General features: G+C 49.0%; 10 protein-coding genes across 10 annotated transcripts; 6 read left to right on the top strand and 4 right to left on the bottom strand.

The window, feature by feature from the left end:
• Nucleotides 1-51: 51 nt before the first annotated feature.
• On the bottom strand, nucleotides 52-1,651 carry EJ05DRAFT_474310 (cytochrome P450). Its single transcript, XM_033743587.1, has one exon. The coding sequence runs from the start codon at nucleotides 1,430-1,432 to the stop codon at nucleotides 77-79; it is 1,356 nt and encodes a 451-aa protein (XP_033602889.1). The 5' UTR covers nucleotides 1,433-1,651; the 3' UTR covers nucleotides 52-76.
• Nucleotides 1,652-2,622: 971 nt separating this feature from the next.
• On the top strand, nucleotides 2,623-4,612 carry EJ05DRAFT_525552 (uncharacterized protein; the record flags this gene model as incomplete). Its single annotated transcript, XM_033748849.1, has 2 exons — nucleotides 2,623-3,601; nucleotides 3,654-4,612. Exons 1-2 carry the CDS (start codon nucleotides 2,785-2,787, stop codon nucleotides 4,610-4,612), a joined length of 1,776 nt encoding a protein of 591 aa, XP_033602888.1. The 5' UTR covers nucleotides 2,623-2,784.
• A 798-nt stretch (nucleotides 4,613-5,410) lies between these two features.
• On the bottom strand, nucleotides 5,411-8,398 carry EJ05DRAFT_462491 (DUF21-domain-containing protein). Its single transcript, XM_033742685.1, has 4 exons — nucleotides 8,254-8,398; nucleotides 7,764-8,189; nucleotides 7,488-7,714; nucleotides 5,411-7,436 (listed from the first exon to the last, which is right to left on the bottom strand). Exons 2-4 carry the CDS (start codon nucleotides 8,033-8,035, stop codon nucleotides 5,674-5,676), a joined length of 2,262 nt encoding a protein of 753 aa, XP_033602887.1. The 5' UTR covers nucleotides 8,036-8,189; nucleotides 8,254-8,398; the 3' UTR covers nucleotides 5,411-5,673.
• A 200-nt stretch (nucleotides 8,399-8,598) lies between these two features.
• Nucleotides 8,599-10,446, top strand: EJ05DRAFT_283910 (thiamine diphosphate-binding protein). Its single transcript, XM_033740469.1, has 3 exons — nucleotides 8,599-9,289; nucleotides 9,336-9,895; nucleotides 9,956-10,446. The coding sequence occupies exons 1-3, from the start codon at nucleotides 8,688-8,690 to the stop codon at nucleotides 9,991-9,993; spliced, it is 1,200 nt and encodes a 399-aa protein (XP_033602886.1). The 5' UTR covers nucleotides 8,599-8,687; the 3' UTR covers nucleotides 9,994-10,446.
• Nucleotides 10,447-11,138: 692 nt separating this feature from the next.
• On the top strand, nucleotides 11,139-11,908 carry EJ05DRAFT_474306 (uncharacterized protein). Its single transcript, XM_033743586.1, has one exon. The coding sequence runs from the start codon at nucleotides 11,394-11,396 to the stop codon at nucleotides 11,811-11,813; it is 420 nt and encodes a 139-aa protein (XP_033602885.1). The 5' UTR covers nucleotides 11,139-11,393; the 3' UTR covers nucleotides 11,814-11,908.
• Nucleotides 11,909-11,992: 84 nt separating this feature from the next.
• Nucleotides 11,993-13,020, bottom strand: EJ05DRAFT_283895 (uncharacterized protein). Its single transcript, XM_033740468.1, has one exon. The coding sequence runs from the start codon at nucleotides 12,929-12,931 to the stop codon at nucleotides 12,173-12,175; it is 759 nt and encodes a 252-aa protein (XP_033602884.1). The 5' UTR covers nucleotides 12,932-13,020; the 3' UTR covers nucleotides 11,993-12,172.
• Nucleotides 13,021-13,179: 159 nt separating this feature from the next.
• EJ05DRAFT_474305 (uncharacterized protein) lies at nucleotides 13,180-16,665 on the top strand. The gene is made up of 2 exons (XM_033743585.1): nucleotides 13,180-13,657; nucleotides 13,765-16,665. Exons 1-2 carry the CDS (start codon nucleotides 13,651-13,653, stop codon nucleotides 16,227-16,229), a joined length of 2,472 nt encoding a protein of 823 aa, XP_033602883.1. The 5' UTR covers nucleotides 13,180-13,650; the 3' UTR covers nucleotides 16,230-16,665.
• Nucleotides 16,666-16,935: 270 nt separating this feature from the next.
• On the top strand, nucleotides 16,936-17,698 carry EJ05DRAFT_436001 (uncharacterized protein; the record flags this gene model as incomplete). The annotated part of the gene is made up of 2 exons (XM_033741718.1): nucleotides 16,936-17,358; nucleotides 17,462-17,698. The coding sequence occupies 2 exons, from the start codon at nucleotides 16,936-16,938 to the stop codon at nucleotides 17,696-17,698; spliced, it is 660 nt and encodes a 219-aa protein (XP_033602882.1).
• An 831-nt stretch (nucleotides 17,699-18,529) lies between these two features.
• EJ05DRAFT_525550 (uncharacterized protein) lies at nucleotides 18,530-20,133 on the bottom strand (the record flags this gene model as incomplete). The annotated part of the gene is made up of 6 exons (XM_033748848.1): nucleotides 19,931-20,133; nucleotides 19,572-19,736; nucleotides 19,487-19,522; nucleotides 18,916-19,345; nucleotides 18,710-18,731; nucleotides 18,530-18,559 (listed from the first exon to the last, which is right to left on the bottom strand). The coding sequence occupies exons 1-6, from the start codon at nucleotides 20,013-20,015 to the stop codon at nucleotides 18,530-18,532; spliced, it is 768 nt and encodes a 255-aa protein (XP_033602881.1). The 5' UTR covers nucleotides 20,016-20,133.
• A 1,536-nt stretch (nucleotides 20,134-21,669) lies between these two features.
• EJ05DRAFT_498391 (uncharacterized protein) lies at nucleotides 21,670-23,221 on the top strand (the record flags this gene model as incomplete). The annotated part of the gene is made up of 7 exons (XM_033746677.1): nucleotides 21,670-21,883; nucleotides 21,937-21,956; nucleotides 22,009-22,045; nucleotides 22,098-22,168; nucleotides 22,218-22,603; nucleotides 22,650-22,745; nucleotides 22,801-23,221. 7 exons carry the CDS (start codon nucleotides 21,670-21,672, stop codon nucleotides 23,219-23,221), a joined length of 1,245 nt encoding a protein of 414 aa, XP_033602880.1.
• Between the last annotated feature and the right edge of the window lie 78 nt (nucleotides 23,222-23,299).

Here is a 23,299-nt window from a genome sequence, read left to right as displayed (position 1 = left end):
AACCAGCTTTTCAGCCGATAGCCGTGATCTTTGCAAGCGGAAGTGGAATGAAATCGAGGGATGAGGCGGTTATCTATCACCAGCCTGGCACCTCCTTAAGTCTCACAGGCACTCCTCCCTTAGGCTTTTGCGTTACGCCTCCGACTATGTCCAACGGGGTATCCAAGTCCGTCGCCTCAAGTTCGAATTTCCCTACGATCGCAGCCAAAAGACATTTGAACTCCGCTTGGGCGAAGGCTTGTCCAATGCACGATCTCGGGCCGTGCAAGAATGTTGTCATGGCATAGTTGCTTTCTGCGCCACCTGAATTGGCTTGTCCTGGAGCCATCCACCTCTCTGGATTGAATTCCTCTGCATCATCACCCCACATTGCTTTGTTGACATTGATTGCCCAGATCGGAATGAACACTGTCGTGTCTTTCGGGACAAAATGGCCTGCAATGGTGGTGTCTTTGCTTGCTTGTCGTAGCGTCATCGGAACAGGAGGGTACAGGCGAAGCACTTCGTTGCACACGGCTGACAAGTAGTGCACGTTGTCGATCTGCTGGGACGTAACCGATGAGCCGTCTGAAATTGACGGCAGTTGTTCGCGAACTTCTTCGCGGAGACGAGACTGGATTTCCGGATGCCGACAGAGGAGGTACACGGCCCAAGCCATGGCAGATGCTGTTGTTTCATGTCCGGCAGCTAAGAAGGTCATTAACTGATTGACCAAGTCGTCTTCACTGAAACCACCAGAGGTGATAGCAACAGACAAGATATCAGTATCGGTGTTTGCCCCGGCCGCTAGCTTCTCATTCTTTGACCGGATAAGATTTCGTGATGTACTCTTGATCGTACGGATAGCATGGATCATATCCTCGTTCCGCTTGATGGGTAGACGACGTAATATCCACATTGGCACCACGATCGCGATAACGTTCAGGATACGGGTCGCTGAAGAAGGCGACGAGATGGTCCTGTAGGTGGTACTCAGGTCGCCGTCAGGATTCTGGATCGCATCAAAATCCTGGCCCATGCCTGCTACACCAATGATGTCCAGTGTACACCGCGACACCCAATCGATAATTGAAATGATCGGAGAAGTACCTGAGGCATTAGGGACAGAGTTGGTCTTGCTCAACGCGGTCACCATCTCTGCTGACTTCATCCAGAAGACAGGGTAGAGATCCTTGATATGACGGAACTGGAACGCAGGCATGAGGAGTTTGCGCTGTCGTCTATGCTCGTCGCCTTCTGCTAGCAGAACACCAATCCCAAGGAGGCGACCAAGACCTTCACGGATCTGTTTCGGCTTGATGAACTCATAGCTTTTGGAGACAAGAACTTCACCAATGGCCTTGGGTGTCGTGGGCAGTAGTCGTTCAGCATTGAACGCGCTTCGATAGTAGATCAGTCCCTCGTTGGGTATATCATCGAGCCATGCTTTCATTGGTTCCCCAGTTGGTTGTCGTACGATATCAAAGAAGAATCCCATAAAAATGTTCCCGCCCTGCGGATATATGAGGGATGATTAATATATGAGAATATATTGTGCGTACCTTTGGGCCTGGATAGTTTCGTATCGGACTCAAAAAGTTGGGAAATATGAGTATAGACCATGTATATGCTGCAGCGATGAGACCTAGAAATAAAGAACAGAAAGTCCATCCCAAAGACTGTTTGATTGCATAATCTGGCGCATTGCGAGTTATGTAGAATGCGGCACAAAAGGCTGTCGCCGCCAATAGGCGTTTGTTTACCATATCGAGAGAGCAGAGACAAAGAACAAATGATGTTGAGTAGATAGCATGAGATGTGCGAGTACTGACGAAAGATGGTAGAGCAGCCACATGGTATGTATCTGTGGAGATGGAGACTGACACTATGATTACACGCCGCCTCCACACAACGTCTTCTGGCCGCAACCTAACTGTCCGAGTTGATGGTAGAGAAGCCTCGGCGCCAGAAACCACTGATGGGTTGGCGCATAATGTACCAAACTTGATTGGGTGATGTTTCAGACACGTGACGCTGCGGAGCTCTTATTGGGCCGACCCCGGCAGATTGGGGCACGTCACAGCAAGAAGGTTACGCCTGCTCCTTAAATGCTACTTCCTATTGTAGACGACGAGAGGGAACGTCAGTCACTATCATTAATGTTCCATCCATGGCACAGCCAGTGTCCATCTCCGCTGCTCACATTCGTTGATACATTTTTCATATATACGTCCAGGTGTGAACGATACTTGTTGACGAATAAAACATTAGAACTTCCTTTTCGGTCCTATCCTTCGATCTAATATTTTCATCAAACCGTCGGATAGTGATACGCAATTTATGACTATATAGATACCTTTCCGAATCTCGATCCATTCGCTCGTACGATTCCTCGTTATCGAATGAAGAGTAATCGTACTGCCTTTTCTTTTTTCCTTTCTATTCAGTGCCAAACATGCTGAATGTCCCATGACGGACATTGTTCTGTTGAAAGGGTATTGTATTGTGCAGGCTGTTTCCTCGCCATGGAGAGAACTCAACTTGACTTGGTTCAATTGAATCGATCCCCTTACTACATTAGGAGGTCGGTAATGGTGTATATACTCATCATCCAACACACTGCCTTCGTCCTTGTGCGATGAACTGCTGTTCAAACTGGCTACCCTCACCCCTTATGAGGAAGTGCCCATAGAACAGAAAAACGAACAATAAAATTGATACGTAAGTATTTTGCACACTATGTTATTTTGTGAACATCGTCTATTCTTCACAGGGCTTATCTAGCGTCGGGCAATTATTGTTCACATGTGCCTTCACCACGATGTCAAAACAACAGGTCTCGCGTCACCACGGTATTCACCGAACGCCAAACCTTTCCGCCGCCCCACCTCGTCTTATAGCTCGATTTCTCTGTCTCTCTTCTCACTGAGTTTGCTGTCACGCGTTCAAGAAAATTTCATCCGCTACAGTCTCTATCACTGGCTTCTTGACCTGTCAAGTATCCATCATCGCTCACCTGATCGTCTCTTGCATCTCATCAGCTATCAAGCAGTGATTGTCTATTCTTACTTATACCTCCCACGCCACCGAAGTATACAAATAAAGATGTCGTCCGTAAGAAGCGGATCCCCAAGCAGGGCCTACGAAGACACTGCCAACTATAAGCAGCGTCAAAGAGAAGCAGAGCAGATCGAATTCGTCCACCGCCCCCTGAAACACCCAATCCCTGGGTGTAAGGTAACCGCGCTCGAAGCATGCATCGGACAAGATCATCTAGTCCAACATCCACGTCCGTCAGAACGTGTGCGCCTCGAAAGCGCTTACAAAGTGGTCACCGACCACATAAACTCGATCTTCACTGGCCCGCTGCCTAAATTCGCGGTCTCCCAAGGCAGTGGCCTGCAGTCTGCTGCTAGGACCTGTGAGGATATGGACCTGGAGCAGTTCCAACGGACAGTCCTGTTCCTGCAGGCTGTCAATAATGGCAAGCTCGATATACAGATCAACATCACCGATCGTAGCCAGCAGGACAATAGCAGGGCTCCAGCACCTGTGAGCGCGAGAACTGCGATTGCCAACGGCAATAAAAGCGGATCTGGAGCTGCTGGCAGCTCCGAAACAGGTATCTTGCTTGCCCAACCCAGTGACATGTTCCATATTTAACTACCTGATAGGACCGACTCTGAGCGCGAACATACGCCTTCGTGATGGTGCAAGGTCCCTGGAAGCAGGCCACAACCTCCCGATTCCGGAGAGTGCGCTTGGAGTACCTTTCAGAGAGTCCAACGCAGCACGCCGTGCTGGTACTGCTCGTGAGGAGCATGATCCCCTTGCTCCCAGAGCTAGAAAACCTCGTACCCAGCAGCCAGCAGTCTCGGCCGGTCAGACAAGTGCTATTAGAGACATTTTAGGCGACCCAAGAATTGTGAGACTTTGCGAGCTGCCCATGTCCAAAGCAAACAGCACTAACGTAGCTCGACAGGGTATCGCCAAAACAGGAGCCGCCATAATGAAGAGTGCGAAGCGTGCTCGCATGGATCTGGATGATGCAGCATCCGAGGACGAAGCCGCGTCCTCAGCAAACACACGTCCGCCGCCTGCCGCCACCACTTTCACCACCAACAGCAAGCGCCGCAAGCTGAGTTCGCCGGCGCCAGCACCACGAAAATCCCATAGCCAACAGCCCGTCGCGCGCCACAGTCCGCCTCAAGCAACCGCAGACGCCACTACCCAGCAGCCGTCGACGCAGTCGACACCACCTGCTGGGAAGTCCAGCAAGACTTCCGGGTGGGTGCTACAAGTAGTCACCACACCTCCATCCAAGACCGAGATGGAGGACAAGATCACCCAGGCGGTCCTGGACGTTACGGAAGTGGGTGGTCGGCCCCTCAGGGCACGGGCAGGAAGATCAGGTACTTCAGCCTCTCTAACTATGAGAAGTACAACAGCTAAAACGACGGAGGCACGGCTGCCTAGGCGTGCGAATACGGTGTTTGGGCAGAAGGCGAGAGAGCAACGGGCTGCAAGGCAGAGGGCGTTTTGGGAAGCGGAGAGGAAAGAGAGGCTATCTCGGGTGAGAGGGAAAGATGGGCAGGAACAGGCCGATGAGGTTAATAGGAATGAGAAAGAGTAAGATGTTAAGGAATGAAGGAGAGAGGAGGGCTTTTACTGGTGTCCCTCCGTTGGATATGGGCGTTTCTGTCTTATTCGATGGGGGTTTCGCGATTGTTTTTGAGTATAGATATATCGACGTTGTAGTTCCTATCTCAAAAGTGAAGCGTTTTTTCTACTTCTTCAATACGCGTCAACTCACGATTCTCATGTGAAACTCGGTTCCTGCTACCACATATCATGATACCATAGCCACCTATTGTCCGATCATTCGACTTCACCAGCGGCGGCACCTACGAATTACTCTTCCTTGAGCGCTTCTGAATGTTTCTTTGTATTGTAGATCCTAAATATACTCTTCACTTTCTGACAAAGCCGTACTTCTCTACTCCTGGCAACCCAGTTCTTTCTCTGTCCAGCAGAGCCTTAAAAAGATCCGACTACTCTGACATTCACCTATACGCATAGCCATTGGAGCCTTTGATATTCTCATCCCACTGTATCACCGCGTTTGCTGTAAGAGAGATCTACACCGCACGCTTTCGTTCTACCATGTACACACATTATTCATAAGAGAAGATTTCATGTAGAGGTTTACTAAAAGACGAGTATTCTAATATTTTAATAGCCAACAGAATGTAAGGCGACTTACTCTAGCTATACAACTACTCCGACGTAGGATAAGAGTGGCTATAGCCGCTTTACGCCCAGCAGAGGGGCTATTTTTCCTCTAGAAATGTGAGCGGGAGACAGGCTGACCTTAGTTGATGTACTGTTTTTTTACTAGAGAAGAGATCGTTCAGATCGGTTTTTCATATGGAGTTAGCTACTTTCTATTAGTGAGGCGAGAATAAAGCCTATCTATGTAACTTCGACAAGTCAAAAAGTAGTTATGAAGCGCAGGACTTTATGCGCATTGTAATTTGAATTATTTATAATGTTTACTCCGGGATATGCATTGGAAGTGCAGACTTTTGACGCCCGGATCTTCGCTCAGGACGAAGTGTTCCAATCTACGACTCGGCCTCAAAAAATAGGTGTATAGTCAAACAGAGGGGAAATATAAAGTATGAAGTACCAAGACTATTTGTGAAGTAGCGGCGCTCGCTCTGAATCGTCATCGTTCCCATTGCCACTGTCGCCGCCTTTCTTTTTCTTGTTTACACGCTTCTTCCGCTTTTTCTTTGACTTGGTGGTCGTTTCTGATGCCGATGCGCCGTCTTTCTGGTCATGCTTGGAGTCCTTGCTGGGCCCTGCTTGGTTATCATCGTGATTATCGCCGTCGTCACTGTTCGAGCTACTCGTCGTTTCGAGTATCATCTTCTTGACGCCTCCGTGATCAATGAAGTTCTCAGTGATACTGCCACTGCGCGCAGTGTTTCGTCTTTTCGGTTCCTCTTGTGAGACATTTGAGTGTAGCGATCCGATGGTACTGTGTGAGTCCGACTTTCGTAATTCGGGCGTCTTGCTATCGATGACCAGCTTATCAGTGCTGTCGAACGCATTTTCTGATAAACCGTATTTATACTTTGGTCGTGGGGTGTTGTCATTATCACTGGCGCTGTCCGGCTTGGAGTTATCTGCGTCCCTAGATTGGGTTGGACTTCTGGTCAATGTCCCGTAGCCTTGCGCAAGAGCGATTACACCATCACTGGCATCGCGACCACCTCCTGCGAGTAGCCCTTCTCCAAAGCCCCCCTGAGGCGCGGTATCTGCATGTACAGTCGTTGGCCGTTGAGGCGCTGAGTGGTTCTCGGGAATAGTACCAACTCCAGGTTTAATTTTGACTGCGGAAAAGCGAGTAGTTTTGGGCTTGCTGGCAGCATTGGACGGGCCAAGATGCTTAAGATGCTCTCGAATCTGATTTTGATCACTGGTCCGTAGCGTCGTGGCATGTCCATTTGGTGCATCGGTGCCACTACTTTTTCTGCGCATGAGGAATGTCGTTGTCTTCGGGCTTTGTCCATATTCGACTGTAGATCCTTTCCTAGATTGCCTTGGATCCCTATCGGTAGAGGCATCACGGGACTCTGGTACCTCGAGAGCACGCTTTACGTTCTCTAGATCATTGTTGACCACCTCGCCCTTCGGCACCCTCGAACGGGGTGCAGGAGCCATGCGACGGATGGCCTTGTGAACGTCGATAAACACATCAGACTCGTCGATGATTTCCTCTCCAATTAACTCTTCGATGACGTCTTCTAGAGTAACGACCCCTAGAGCACCAAAAGATTCTCCTGGGAAATCCGAGACCAGAACCATATGTGACTTGCCCTCTTGGAAGAAATTGACGATATCTAGACAGCTAGTCTCGGGACGTGTCTCGGGCAGTGTAGCGAGAGCAAAGTCCCTAACTTTCAGGCAGTCCTCTGGATCATAGGTAATGAGCATTTTGACAAGAAGCATGCCGACAAAATTCCTCTGGTTGTCCGGAGCGTAAATTGGAATGCGTGAGTAACCTGCTGACAGAATAGTATCCATCATGTCCTCGTTCAAAACGGTGTCTGCAGACAGTGTGAAGACGTCATTCATCGGCGTCATGATGGTACCGACAGACTTATCTTTCAAGTCTAGAACAGCGCTGATGATTGTAACTTCGTCTTGGTTCAAGCGTTCATCTGGAGAGGTGCCAAGGGTTCTATGCAACGTCATCAATGTCTTGAGTCCCGCCTTTTTGTACATTGTGCCATGGTCTTTGCCTAGGACTTTATCGAGGAGCATCGCGGTCGGGTATGCAACGGGAGACATAATCCACATGAGCACTGTCACCATTGGAGCGCACCAAGCTCCAATGGGAAGACCAAAGCGGACACAAATGGATTGTGGGACAACTTCACCAAAGATAACTAAGAATGGTCAGCGTTAGAGCTACACACAATGTATGGATGGATACCTACCGATCAATACGGTACTTGCGACGACAGCGGGCCAACCACCACCCAGAGACCTATCAAGTACAATTGGTAGTGTCTCATTCGTGATAACATTACTGAGCAGAAGGGTGACGAGAACCCAATGTTTCCCCCTCTTTAGCAGCCGAAGCACTCTGGCGGAATTCTTCCGTTCGTTTCCTTCCCCAGAGGCTGCGATGACTTGTAGGTAGACTTCATCCTGGCCCATTAAGCTATGTTCTGTCAATTAAGAACTCAAGAACGATCTTGGAATATACATACGCTATTGTAAGACCTGCGAACACGCCTCCCAGGAGGACTAGGACGATAGCGGTACTGAGATAGACCCACAGACTTGGGTCATCGGGCTCCTTTGGCTCGACTTCATCCAGGATACTGACAGAGGAAGTATGAAGAGGTGCTGCATGAAGGAATGGCAGACTCCCCAGGAGTAAGAACAGTATTTTCCCTAGACCGAGTACTACGACGCGGGTAGAGGAATACCCTCCCATCGCGTGGCGCGTGCCATGACCCAGAAGGCTCGTGGGAATCATCAGGAGTCACAGTGACCGGTACACAGTTATTTCCAAACAGCGCGAGGCTGTACCTCAAATGAAGGTTGTCGAAAGCGATCCGCGAAGTCGAAGATGAAGATACGTTCGCGCCTGAAGTATGGACGATCGTGAGTTCTGGGTCTGCACGGGTGGGCTGGGAGCTTGGATTAGTCGCTAGTCTTAGCTTCCACCTGATGGCGGAGCGGTTATGTCATTACACAGAATGCTCACATGCATGAACAGGCGTCGTGAACGGCGATAGTACCGTCGAGGCTGATGGGAATGTATATGTTGGTCAATTGATTGAGCAAACAAGGGAGGGAGAGCACGATAAAGAATATACTGCTAATGTCTTCTATGTCAGGACAAAGGAGGGGGCCTAGCTAATACCCAAGAAGCCAAATCCCAGCGTCCGTCGCACGGTTCGCAGCAAAAATATGCGCCTCTTTACTTTAGGAATGGCGCGACTCAGGACGTTCGTCAACGGTTTGGCCTCAGGCAAACAGGCACCATTTACCCCGGATTTCGTCTCCAGCTTGAGCCGACACAGGCCGCCGGGCATGCTTGACTGATCAAACACCACAACTTAACCAGAACTCTCAGGCCCGTCTCTTCTGTTTTCCTTTCTGGTCATGTATCTTCTCCACACACAATGACAGCCCGGTGCTCACGCTCACTACAGTGCCTCTCAATTTTCGCGCGCTCGACGAAAAGCAAAGTAGCACCACATCGCACCTACTCCTCAGCCGCTCCCGCAAATGCACGCCTGAATCTCCCTGTCGACTTCTCCTCGACTCCAATATTACATCAAAGCTCAAAGTCCATACTTGCTAATCCTGAGTTACCCGAATCAGTACGGAAGAACAGTAAGACTACAAGAACGAACCTGTTCCAGGCTGTAAACTCGGCTCTTCGTCATGCTCTAAGCACAGATGATCGCGTCCTTCTCTTTGGGGAAGATGTGGCTTTCGGTGGTGTATTCAGGTGCAGTATGAATCTATCAACAGACTTCGGATCCGAAAGAGTCTTCAATACTCCATTGTGTGAGCAAGCAATCGTTGGCTTTGCAATTGGATGTGCGGCGGAGGGCATGAAGCCGGTGGCTGAGATCCAATTCGCGGACTATGTCTATCCAGCCTTTGATCAATTGGTGAATGAAGCTGCCAAGATGAGATACAGAGCTGGTGGGACTGGCATGGACTGCGGGGGTATGGTCGTGAGGATGCCTACAGGGAGCGTGGGACATGGTGCATTGTATGGACCATATGCAAACACCCGGAACCAACTGACACTATCGTAGATATCACTCACAGTCTCCCGAATCCCTCTTCACGCACATACCTGGTCTTCGAGTTATCATACCTCGATCACCATCCCAAGCAAAGGGGCTATTACTTGCTGCCATTGCATCTCCTGATCCTGTCATTTTCATGGAGCCTAAAGTCCTCTATCGAGCCGCCGTTGAGCAAGTGCCCAATGATCCCTATACTTTGCCTCTAGACAAAGCCGATATCCTAAAGACCGGCCAAGATATCACAGTCATATCATACGGTACGCCGTTGTACCACTGCTCAAACGCGATTGAAGCAGCAGAGAAGGACTTTGGCGTCAGCTGCGAGCTGATCGATCTGCGAACAATATATCCATGGGACAGGAAGACAGTGCTCGAGAGTGTTTCAAAAACAGGCCGGGCCATTGTCGTGCATGAGAGTATGGTAAACGCAGGTGTTGGAGCCGAAGTCGCTGCTACAATTCAAGAAGGGGCATTTTTGAGACTCGAGGCGCCTGTGCAACGAGTATGTGGCTGGTCCACGCACATGGGTATGGCGTATGAGAAATTTAACATACCGGATGTAGTTCGTACGTCTCTTCCCCCAGTAGGGTCCGCCTTGAAGGCACTGTAACTGATTCCTACTCTAGGCATATATGACTCGATTCGGAAAGTGGCGCATTACTGAATGATAAAACGAACATGGTTCGAATCAATATAAACGGAGCCTAGTTCCATGATGGCCCTTCGTGATGCGACGATGGGTAACACAAGATACCACACGATGCTCATGAAATGCTTTAAATCGGTGACAGTTGATGATAGATACGGACGGAGCACATGGCTACAAGGGAGATCACAGTGGAACTGAGAACCGATATATTGGACTTGGGATATCAACAGTCAATCCTCTGCATGCATAATGCTTATGAATGCGGATGTCAACCATGATAACTGCGGAGCACCATTTTCGCAATTGAAGTCTCCACAGCTATCCTCCTGTAGCGATCTTGTTCTCAAGACTATATCATAGTATTAAGCACCTGAGGTCGGAGGGAGAAGATCTGGCATTTAGGAAGCTCTTGAGTTAGAGTTATCATGTTAGTTGTGTTGGATTTGTAGTCGTTGCGAGGCGGTATTGACTAACGTTAACTAATGCTTGCCATTACAATAGAGCCTGAACTCTGTGTCGTCACTATTCTTGACTCAAACGTCTAGTTTGACGTATTACTTATCGATCGCAAGGATGAGACGTATCGAAAGGGAAAAAGGACCCTTTGCTGTCAGCGTTGCATATGTGAGGCAAACTATCGATAGATGGCTGCATGCAACGCAACCCAGATAAAGGATCAGGTCAGACCCCGCGTTGCCTCGCTGCGCTATCGATCTGCATCCATGGCGATCGGAGGTAGCTGTAGCTGCAGCTGCAAGATCCGATGCCTAACCATCTTTCTATCACTGCCACTCATCAGTACCGTGGAAGTCCGATACTCATGTTCAATTCACCGCTATAATAAAGCCAGGACTCCCATGCATCTGGCGGTGATTACCGATTTCCTAAAAAAAAAACTCATATCTCAGCAGGGTAGTATACTCGATGCTTATTCTCACAAACATAAGGCCTGCAGCATGTGCATGCACGAAAGGATTTATTGATCAGCATCGTCATACCGCCCGGCATAACCGCACGTGCATCAAGCCTTGCCGGCAAAACCCTGAAGACCAAACTTTCGACGTGCATCATGCCCGAAAGAGGTATAGCCACGGCCGTGCACGATGCGGCGCTTCGTTAAGGCGCGTGCGGCTGTGATGTGATGTGATGAGCCCTGGCGTGCGGCGAGAAAACAAAGCTTGTGTGTATTCTTAGAGCTCTGTATACGCAGAGGTGGATAAGCTAGGAGAGAACGGCACCAAGGTGTGCAACGCAAACGTGGCGGGTGTGACGACTCATTTAGTATATAAGTATGTGTAGGTCCGCTGTGGTCAGGACATCATCAAGCATTCCATAGCTCTGTCCACGAGTACACCTACACATCCGATCACTCACCAACCGACACCAAACGCAATCAACAACTTTTCACCATCAAAATGAAAGGCATCCTCGCCCTAATGCTCTCCTTCTCCGCCCTCTCCTTCGCTGCACCAACCACGAAGCGCGAGACCTTCGATGGCACCGCCGACGTAACACTCTGCACCGACTCCAATAAAGCAGGCACATGCCAGACATGGAGCCTACCCTTTGACGGCGAACCAGACATGCCCTTCACAAAATGCGTGCAACTCGAGGCACCGTTATACAACAACGTCGGCACATTCCTGGTTGCCCCTGGTGCGTACTGCCGGACTACCTCGGTGGACAACTGTGCCAATCTGGGATCTGGAGATGCGATTCTGTTCCCACCGGGCAGCGAGGACTTCAAGAACTACAGTGGTGGGCATGCGGGAGACGCAAACTTGGGTGGAAGAACGGCGAGCTTCCAATGTCAGAAGTGCACGAATTGCACTTAGGAACATGAGTGGTTTTGGTTCTAGCGGCTTGTTGGCGAATGCATGTAATATGGTAGACGAATAATGACACTCCTTGAATCGTTCCGACGCGAAATGGGCCACGTGATTGTATACAGTCCGGTGCTATTGGCTTCCTCGGAAGTCAGAAGGAGAGTCTGCGAAACGACCTTGGTATGCAGATATGAAGTCTTCTGAGAGACACTAGACGGGTCGGTATATACAAAACCTGTGCCGCCTTTCTTCTAAGCGCAAGTCGACGCATTGGTAGCCAGTTTGTGGTCGGCTGGATTAGGAAGGTATACTGAGGGCGTACGTTCTCGTCCACCTCCGACCAAACCTTTTGAAGACAGCAGAAGCTCTCATGCAGGTTTGAATCGCCAGTCGTCCCAGTCCTCGTCTGAACCCTCATCGCTCGAACCTTCAGGTTCATCAGGCTTCGGGGTAGTGACCGCCTCCGACGTTATGGGAGCCTTCTGACTGGCCTCCCGTCCCCTTCGAAGCGCCTCGCGTTTTTCTCTGAGCTTCCTCACTCTTTCCTCCAGTTCTTCCATTTCGTCAAATTCTTCCTCCAGATGACGCGCGGCTTCCTCTTTTTCTTCCTCGAGCTCTGCGTCGCGTCTTCCTCTTTGCGCGCTCTGCTCTTCTCGTGCTTGTGCAGCTAGGTCTGCAGCGGTCAACGGTGCAGCTGCTATGACAGCATTCGTGTTTAGTGCCAGGATCGCCGCACGATTTGTTTCTTCCGAGGGTGGCATGGCAACCTCTCGCTGAAATGCTGCCCATTCATCCTCATCTACATCGCTATCTTTTATATGTGCGATCGGAGGAACAGCCGCGGTTATGGTTGCAGATGCTTTGGGTTGTTCTGCCTGAACGGGTGCTGGTGTTTCGACCACAGGTTTTTCTTCCACTGCCGACTCAGCCTCGAAGTAACCAGACGGAAGACTCTTGTCCTGCTTGGCCTTGTTCTTTTTGCGTGTTTGGGCAACTTCGTCATCATCGCTCGCTTTACGCTTCTTGCTCGTGGATGCAATCGTCGGTGGCACAGGAGCTCGTCTTTTCGTTTTGCTCTGCTCTCTTGCTGCCCGTTCTTGCCTGAGCATAGATCTGACGTCCGCCATGGTAACCTAAGTAGAAAAACGGGTATTCTGAGTGTAAAGTGGAATATGAGTAAAGGAAAGTTCAGTCAGTGAAATGTCAAACGGTGATCTGCTACCTTAGGCAAACAGCCCCTGGTCCACCGGGTAGGTTATGTAGCGTCTAACCTAGATAACACTAGCCTCTACTTTCGTTTTCACCCGGCGTCGACCCGAGGACCATACCTACCAGTGGACGGGACAAACGCAACTTACGTTATCAGAAAGCGCGTCCCTCGCTGTCCACAACTCCGCTTTGTCGAGGTCGCTATCTCACCTGCAGCTTTCCAACCTCGTTATACTTTCACCACCACTACCACTCCACCAACTTTTCATCATCTTCAACTCTACACATCCGGTTTCGCATGCTGCGCTCTTGGAGATTACCTCCACCTTTGAATTCAAGGTTCGTTTGCTCGTGTGACAATCTCTGTTGTCGCGTCGAGCCCCAATCGTAGCTTCTTTGCAGAGACGCTCAAGGTCGCCACGCGTCGCGCGCATTGGTCTTTATCGGAACGACCATATAGGGGGTCTGACCTGCGTGTAGGGAGTCAGGATTGACGGACTCTGATATTGGTGGTCTTGCGCATTGTCTTGTGCTTGCGCCCTGTTTGTAGCTCAGAGCTTGAAGTTTGAGAGATCGCGTACTATAAATATAATCGCCACCTGCCAGTGATTTCCGCGTACAGTTCATTTCCTTCGCCATGGCTGGTAAGCAAAAACAACTCCTACGCACGTACTGCGCGAATTCGGCTCGCAGAGACCTTTGTCGCCCACTCCATTAAAGATTCCAAAGCTAACACGCGCGCCTGCTACAGACGAACCACGTCGCTCTGGCCGAGCCACCAAAGGCCAGCACACAAAACTTGACGAGGAAGAGAAAGCGACAGCTATCCCTGCGAAGAGCAAGGGCGGTAAGAAAGGAAAAAAGATCAAGGGAAAGAATTTAAAAGCTGAGGAGGTAGTAGAAGAGGAAGAGGAAGAAGAAGAGGGAGATGATGAAGGTGCAAACGGGCCGGATGATTTTGTTCGCTGCATCTGCGGTGCTACAAAAGAAGAAGACGATGACGAAGGCATGCAATGGGTCGCTTGCGATACATGCGGTGCCTGGCAGCATCAGGATTGCATGATGCTGGACACCCAACCGTGGCCTGCCGAGCGCGACTACTATTGCGAACAGTGCAAACCAGAGGCGCACAAGGGCCTGCTTGCTGCTATCGACAGAGGGGAGAGACCCTGGGAACATATAGCCCGTCTAGCACCTAAGACAAAGGGTAAAAAGAAGGGCGCCAAGGCAGCAAACTCTAAGGCCCGTCTAAGTGAGGCAGCCTCAGCCAAAGCTGAGGATATAGGAACTCCGAAGCCTGGCAAAACATCAGCTAAAGGAACACCTGTCCCTCCAGCGAAAGCTACGACGCCAGCAGCGGCCAACGGCGCCTCGAGAAGCACTTCGGCCCCAAAGACCTCCGTAGAGGCACCTGCACAGTCAAAACGCAAACGCGCATCTGATGTCAAGGATGCTGGGCCTACAGAGAAACGCCTCAAGTCCGAGACACAATCGACCAATGCGTCAACATATTCCATTAACTCGCTCCCAGGCCCGCGACAAAAACTTATTAAGCCACTGTCTGACATCATCCAAAAGCAGGTTGGCGATCTTGTTCAGACTCGGAAGATCAATTTACCACCTGGACTGACCAACGCCTCCTATTCTGATGGTATAGCGCTCCAAATTGATCACGCTCTTGCCGCGGTACAGGGTGACCTCGAGGGCAAGGATAGTGCATACTTTCAACAATGGCAAAGTCTCAAGTTCAACATGAGCAATAACATGGATATATTATACAAGCTTTTGACCCAGGAATACTCGCCAGAAGTTCTCGCACAGATGTCTTCCGAGGATATGCTGAATGAGGAGCGTAAGAAGGAGAACGCAGCGCTGAGGGAGGCTGCTGAGAAGCAGTCAGTCATGATTCATGAAGATGGCCCACGAATCCGGAAGACACACAAGGGGGATGAATACATCGGTGGCGAAGAAGTTCAGCGTCAGAAATCCCCACTTCCGCCCCCGATCCATCGAGATAACGATGTGGTGGACGAACGAACGGGAGTCGACAGTGGTATCGTCGAGCAGACTGTGGGAGATCGTCAAGCGTTGACCGTCGACACTGGTGCCTTACCTGGATCACCACGCGCAGCAAGACAGGCCTCGGGTACCTTCGATATCAACAACGTTTACAGCAAGATAGGCTCACCGAATGACATTAATCGTAGGCCCTCAGAGGCTTTCCGGCGCCAGAGTTCTGCTGTCACCCCTGCGACACCCACGCCTCCGACGAAAGACGAGGATATTGACCGCTTGCTCCGTGTCGACGAACCAACCGAATCAGACTACACCAATAATCCGGATATTAAATGGGTCGGTAATGTGGTCATGGCACCCATACATAATTACCATGCATGCGGACGTCACATAGCTGGTGCTGATCTTGGACAAAAGCTCGACTGGAAACAAGTCATCCCAGAGACCCCTGAGATCCGCGGCCGTATAGATCCGACTCGAGCAAACGATTACATTGCAAGTCTACGGACTAGTAATTGTACAGACGTCAGCGTTATCAACCTAACGCCAGTCGACAATGAGTCATTCGAGCAGAAAGACAAGATTTGTAGCTATTTCCTCGATCGCGACCGCTGGGGTGTCGTTCACAATGCACCCAGAGACAAGGATCCCGATTCCCCCGTGCGAGACCTATACATCATTCCAGTAAAAGCCGATGCAATGCAATTGCCCCTGTTCATGGATATGCTCGAACACTGCACAATATCTGCGCCGCCTGAGGAGAATCTTCTACTTCTCTGCATCATCGCCCGTACTGCCACTCCTACAGTAAGCGCAGATGCTACACCTATGGACGCTCCCTCTGCGACACCAACTCACGCTGCAAGTCTTCCGCCTTCTGGAGTGGGTTCTCTGACAGGTCCTATGCCAACGCCTCAATATTCACCCATGGTTGGGCAGACCCCTGGGGCGCCGGTATCGTTTGGAACTCCTACTCCTACTCCACTTGCTCACATTGGTCCTGTAGGGTCGGCCTCTGCATTGAATATTTTAGGTACCCTATTCACGACGACGGTGGCACAGAAAATACTCGCGGCAGATCCGTCACCAGCAGAGGATATGCTAAGAAACCTAAAGCAGATTATGGAATCGTACCCGGAGACGAGAGAAGATATGTCGAAACTCATGGAGCACGTACAAAATCATAAAGGTCGTGCATAAGAGCCGTTGATGAAGACGTCTTTTCGGGTGGCTTTTTGGGCGGCATGATAATGACTCTTGAATGCTGCAAACTCTGATGTGGCTGAGGTCCTCGTTGGGGTCCTACAGCTTAAACCTTTGTTACTCATACCCCTATTCGCACGACTGCATGTGGTTATCGGAGGCGGAACGTGGTCATTCGTACACGAATTGCAATTTTTTGGACGTGCCATCGTCTTCTGCGCTGTATGCCGAAGCACCTTGTTTACTTGTTTCATACCGTTTGGTAGATCTTTCACACTTGAGGGCAGGACATGCGTTTTGATCAAACTACCTTACTTCACGCACAGCCATAAAATGTGCAGCCAGATCAGACTCTCGAGTTTGTTACGAGCGATAGCCTGTCACAGCAAAGATATTATACTGATGAATCCATGCAAAATCACACAATGCGAACATAATTACTTATGGCCTTATTACAACTTCACGCGCAACGACTCTTGTTTAAAATACCTTTTATTGACTCGGCCCAGCGGGGTATCTCGGCACGTCTCTATCCAGTAACCCGAGCTTGTCTTCTTGTGCCCAAGCACGAGTCATGTAGTCAATCCATCAAACAGTACAGTACCCATCTCACTCATATCTTCTTCTACTTCGCGTTCTTTCCCCTCTTGCGCTTCAAACGCCTTGATTGATGACCCTCCTCACAAAGTCCACCCTTCTCACAATGGGTATCCTCAAACGCGCCGCCACCCTTGCCTCTCTGTCCATCCCCACCAGTTACGCCGCCTGGACACTCTATACCCGCAACACGTCTTTTGTGCCCTTCACATCCTACCCCGAATCCACCTCGCTCAAACGTCTGAATCCACGCTCAAATCCACCCGCGTGCATAGACCATGCTGTGCGACGCGTACCGCTGTCTAAACTCAAGACCCAGAATCAGGAGGAATTGACGAAGAGGTTCTGTCAGGGGATCTGGGGCGGGCTGGGCTTTGCATATCAGAGGAGGTTCCTGGAGAAGAAGTATAGGGCCTTGGAAGGAAGGGAGGGACATCTGTGGGAGAAGAGCGAGTTGAAGGCGAGTGCGTATGACGAGGGAACGGCAATTGCGGACCATTTTGAGGTTGTGGAGAGGGCGTTTGACAAGGTGGGTGAACATACAATCTCTAGCGGAATCAAACTGGTCTCTTGTGATACAAAGAAAGAGCTTTTGGGGAAGAAATAGAGAACCTATGCTGACGTGACCCCAGGTCGTAGTCCGCTGCGGCGACAGTCCCCTAAAGCGTGACCCACGTCCCTCAGATGGCATTTTCGAGATGCAGGTCACAATAGAGGACCACGATGCTGTCTTCCATCTCAAGAGCGTATTCTTTAATTCAACGCCCGACGGCACGGTCAAGGCGCAATTGCCTTGGTGGTTCGACTGGGGCCATAAGCAATACACCAAGTTGTGGATGGAGACGAGTGTCAGAAAGTTGTTGAAATGAGAGAATCTTGCTGCGGATAGGATTGGAGGAGGTATAAGCGAATAGCTCTTGAGAGCATGCGTGTCGAGAAGGGCGAGCAAACCACTGCTCCTTCTTTCGAGCTCAAGGATACTGGCGAAGGCGGCCTCCCGAGCCAGCTAGGTCATGAGGCTGTGAGCTGGGCAAATATGGGCCACCGGGACTTTCAAGAGGTCCTGCTGACAACAGCAACATATACTTCCTCTAAACTAGGAGATACACCTATTATGACAGCGTCTCAACATAGCAGGTAAACACATGACTCTATGCGACTAAGTAATAGATATCATCCTTTGATGATTACTCTGATTCAGCATACACAACCCTACATCTCGTAGGGAATTGCTGTAGAACACGGCTTGCTCTAATAAGACAGAAGAAATGCTATCTTACAACGTCGCATAAGCCGTGTAAAGCTCTACTCGATAGATATGGAAATATTATGACAACACTGTCAAGCTGTAGAAGCCTTGAGATAACAAGTAAATAGGGCATTCACCTCGTCTGAAGAATTACACAGCGCGTGGGTAGGGAACGGATGTTTGAGTCCTGGGACAGAGAACAACTACGTCGTCGTGCCCTTTGTGTGCGAGGAAAGGCGACACAAATCAGTGTCAGATTGCTTCGAATGTGATACTTTTTGACAGTCAAATGAATTGGGGTTCTTGATAGAAGCTTTATAAAGGTGCAATGACAAGCTGTATTTCCTGGAGAAGCAACGCATCCTTCGCTTCTTTGAAGACGGGACTGGCCTATTACATGGCTGGAAACTAGTTTTTGTCACTCTTATTGCAACGGAGGTAACACGCGCCTTTAACGGGAATATTTGAAAGAGTCCCAGTTCTGTGATTACAGTGTAGTCTATTATGGATCGACGCGTTACTCCCTTTTTTTAAAATACCACCATGAAGTCTGTTGAAGTAGAGCTCTCTTCCAGTAGAAAAGTTAGCTTGTAACAGCACAGAAACCCTCTACTATATAAGCCCAGCATACCATATTGTGATATTTATCCGTACTAGTACATTGGCATCGTAACCTCGTTTCTATAGTTGCACGTTCTTGCCCTCAACCCATCGTATCATACATGTAAGAACCCCCCTGATTGCTCGAAACGCATGCTGGCAGAGATCGGTTGCTTTGCCACCACTTTGCCGACTTGTTCCGAGTCTTTCTTCTTCCTCTTCCCATCCACTACTTACTTTCCCAAGTCTTGCTTTAGTCTCTCCATCAATTCTTCCCCGACTCTCTCCTCCACCAGCTGCGGTATCTCCACTATGACCACCCTCACGAACTCCCTGTCTCCTGGCCCATCTGGCCCTGTAGCATATCTTGCTTGGTATAATGGCTCAAAGACCTCGACGAAACGCCGCATTATTGCGTCTCGGATGGAGGCTACCATCGCGGGATGTACGTCGAAAGAGAGTTCTTCAGGCATCATAGGGGCAAGAACGAGGGTTGTGATGTGGCAGTTGATTATGGCGCGGATCGTAGGTCGGAGGCTAGTGATTAGCGCGTGAATCGAGGCAATGGTGAGATGCTCTATGTCCCAGGGAATAGGGGGCGTGTATATCGTGTTTAGATATGGTTGGAGGCTAACGACCGTATGTGCAAGGTGGGCGTATAGGGGCGCTGAGAGATGTCAGATTCTGTTCTGAGGGAGACGGGTTATGGTTGCCAGAAAATAGGGTGGCTCTCAGGCCTAGGTGATAAGTATTATGTTGAAACTGGGCTGTTTCTCCGATGAAGTCGTGTGGTAAAGTTTTTATTTACCTTCTTGGTCAAAGTTTGAAGATCCTGGTCGTTGTGCTGAAGACTAGATGAGCTCCCGAGTGAATGTGTTTGAAGATCTACGAACCGTGAGGACGATCTGCATCCTGCAGTATAGCATTTGAATGGCGTTGTAGGTTGGCTATATAGCCGACTGTCGCTATGTAGCTTGGGTGCATCTCATCGCATTGATCGTCAGTGGCCTGATTTTGATTGCTGTTCATGACGCCTGACGAAGCCGACAGTCTGCGAACTTGATTAAGTTCTTTGTACGTCTTCAGATGTTAAAGATGTGAACATACTAATAATAGTAGCTTGCATTCGTTCGATTTGAGTCTAGGGAGGACTTCTGTGTGTCACTAAAGTTGTGTCGGACCCTTAGACAATCACAACGTGGTCCTCTCTGACAAACCCGGTACATATTATCAACATTTATCCAGCGCTTACATGTCACGCTTGAAAATATGTATTCTATCAGTATCTTCCGACTCAATCTCACTACGATCGTTGCCTGGGTTACTTCTTCAGACATGTCACAGTCATAGCAATGGTTATATGGATTTTGTAATCACTAGGAGGATATTCTTCGGGACCATTGGATTGGAAATATACCAAAAGAAAGTATACGGAATACAATACCATAAAGGAGCTAATTAAAACCACTATCACTAATATTTCCAGATAAATAAAGATTTTTGGGCTCCTGAGAAGGTGGTTACGTCCTGTCCCTCTCAAGTCTTTATATCCCTGCGCTCTACCTCCGAGAACCTCTGACTACCAGCGGTAAGTGAGACCGCCCTACTCAATATCCGAAGGTAAGATATTTCTCCTTCATTCTCCATGCTTAGCATCGAGTCGGTGCTGATGGTTCCCGGATATATCCGGACAACCGCTCAGGAAATTCTTCATATCATACTTCGATATTGACGGAGGAGAACCGAACTCTTCTAGCAGCTCAGTCCCGATACTCACATGCTGGCGAACGAAACACGTCACTCCCTTCTACTGACTTGCAGCATCATGTCAGTACAGTTTGACTGTTACGTGGGATGCTGTGTCTAGCATTCTCAAGATACTTCGAGACCCTTGCTTTCTACGGGTCTAGAGCCATACACGAAGCATATCATAGGATTCCCTTGTTACAATGGGACGTCCTCCCATATGTAAGTATATCAGAGCCAGCTTCAATGACAGCTATGACTCAGGGAGAGGGCTGTTAAGATCCTTCCATGCTTATGATATACTGGAAAACGCTACTATCTGGTCTACTTTCGCCACATTACACAATCCCACCGTTCCTCGAATTGATTTACAAAATTACTCATAACGCTAATCTCAAGTAATGGCCCTCTGCGGGGAAATAGAACCGCGAATGATATTCGAGCTAGTCATCCATTTCAGTTCGAAGACTTCGTTGTTGAGACCAATTTCAATGCCGACTTCATCCTAAAAATACATTTGGGATCTGCCAATCATAGAATACTGACAATCACTATGATGAATCTCTATCGATACAATTTGGCGTTGCTGAGCCTTGGGATACATCAGGGAGAACCTAAACCGAGAGGTTATGATGGCAGGGGGTACTGGAACGGTTGTGGAGGAGATCCACAAGCGAGTAACACGATTTAGCGCTGTGAAACATGCCAATATACAACACGGAACCAGGGTTCTAGAGTTTGAACCTTCCCTGATGACTGCTATTTCAGCATACCTCTCGGCATCCTTCACATGTGATAGCGCGGCGCACTACCATATGTAATATTTAATCAAGAACTTGGCAAACTCGAGGAAGAAACATTGATATCTAATCATTTATCCGCCCAACTGGATATAGATATCCATGGAGATTGTTATAATTAACGCAAACTGCAGGCTGATGTTGCTATTGCAGATGCTACGGACCGATCGTGGAATAGCATTTTACGTTCATGTTTGTACGTTGGAACTAAAGCCGTAATTCTGTTTGAGTTATTTCTATGGTATCTCCGCGTCACGAAGAGGAATAGTGAAGAATTCTATCGGACATTGTTGTGTCAGGGTACCCCTTGTATGGCCTCTCAATATGGGATTTACCACAGCACCAAGGTGAAAGTTCATTCGCAGGATCACCCACATCCCACTCTATCTTAGAGTCTCGCAACTTCTCTTCACAAAAGAAAGAGCATCACGTTGGATTGTCCAATATGGCCTTCAACCATATCGCAGTCCCGATGAGCGACTCAACGCCAGCCACTGCTCCACCAGCAGGTGTGACGTCGAACTTCACCAACCCTGCTACCTTGGAACACCTTATGAGGAATATGATATATGTGCTTTTGCCAGTCATAGTATGCCATGTACTGCTGAGACTTGTCACAGGAATTGGAATAAGACAGAAAGGGTTTGCGTGGGACGACTGTAAGCTCGATTTTCCGAGGGAAAGGAACTAGACAGTTTGCTGACACTCTTAGATCTCTGCTACATTGCCCTGGTGAGTGATTTTCCATTTATTTACAGCGCTGAACTTCGCTTACAAGACGCAGGCTACCAACATTGCTTGGGCCGGCACCCTTCTAGCTCGTAATCGAAGACCAACACATATGAAGGACTGATATTGACTGCTATCATCTAGTCGCTGGCAGTCCTTTAGGACCTCATCAATGGGATGTTCAAGCAATCGATATTTCCGAGCGTTTCATTGCGGTGAGAGCACACGTTTGTTTGGAAAGAGATTTGAATTAATTGCTCCTAGCTTACGTTCTTGAGCATCCTTTTGTACCTCATCACGAACGCTATAATCAAGAACAGCTTTTTTATACTCTACTGGAGACTTTTTGAAGGCTTCGTAGAGGTAAAATGGCCTTTGATGATAGGAATCGTTACTATCACGTCCTTCTATCTAGTCAACGTCGCCCTATACACCTCGATCTGTTTCCCTCAACCTGGAGAGTCGTGGATCAAGGCATCCATCTCCAGCCACTGTGTAAAGGCAAACTTCCAGTTATCCGCTACTTCTGGGGTATTTGGCGTCGTCAGCGATTTCTACGTATTCCTGCTTCCTATTATTTTCCTCCAGAAGGTACCCACGTCGTGGAGAATAAAGTGTGGCTTACTGGGCGTATTTGCCTCCGGTCTATTGTAAGGACAAATGATTGTGTCGTCTCAATCCCTAATCGCTCTATAGGGCTTGTATATGCTCCTTAATTGGACTTTACTACCGAGTTAAAGTACAAGGTTCAGATGACTCCACCTGGGTACAAGTCCCAGTATATGCTTTGGGGTAAGTTAAAGCAGCTTGAGCACGCCCTTTATGCTAATAAGGAGCCGATGGGTAGAATAGCCGAAATCAACGTAGGCATCATGTGCGCCTGTATGCCTGTAATATATACCAATCTCAAAGGTCTCCCAACGAAACTACGTTCAGGGCTAGAATCGGTCCTTTCGATAGTTGGTTTATCGAACGGCAGTGGTGGGCACACAAATAGGGAACAAATATCGGATGATGATAATGAAAGAGATATTGATGGGAAGGACTTCCATAGACAGGAGCCATTCCCAGCATCTTCGCATCGCATTGACTCATACCCTCGACAGACAGTATTTCACCTGGACGAGAATTCGCCTCCCGAGCAAACAATCATGCGTGAAGACTCCTACATTGTCACATCAGTCTCGACGGTAGATTCATATGAAGAAATAGAATTAATGCCGACTCATCAGGCATGGATCCACGGTGGCGGTTCGAAGCGAACATAGACAATAACTTGCATGTACCAGGCCAGTACTCTTGGCAAGGCAAGGGCCAGTGTAGACATACGAGAAGAAGATAGAAGA

Source organism: Pseudovirgaria hyperparasitica, assembly GCF_010093815.1.
Source record: "Pseudovirgaria hyperparasitica strain CBS 121739 unplaced genomic scaffold EJ05scaffold_4, whole genome shotgun sequence".
In the NCBI taxonomy this organism is placed as follows: domain Eukaryota; kingdom Fungi; phylum Ascomycota; class Dothideomycetes; order Acrospermales; family Acrospermaceae; genus Pseudovirgaria; species Pseudovirgaria hyperparasitica.
The sequence above is the reverse complement of the archived record's forward strand: the minus strand, read 5'-3'. Positions and strand labels throughout refer to the sequence as shown.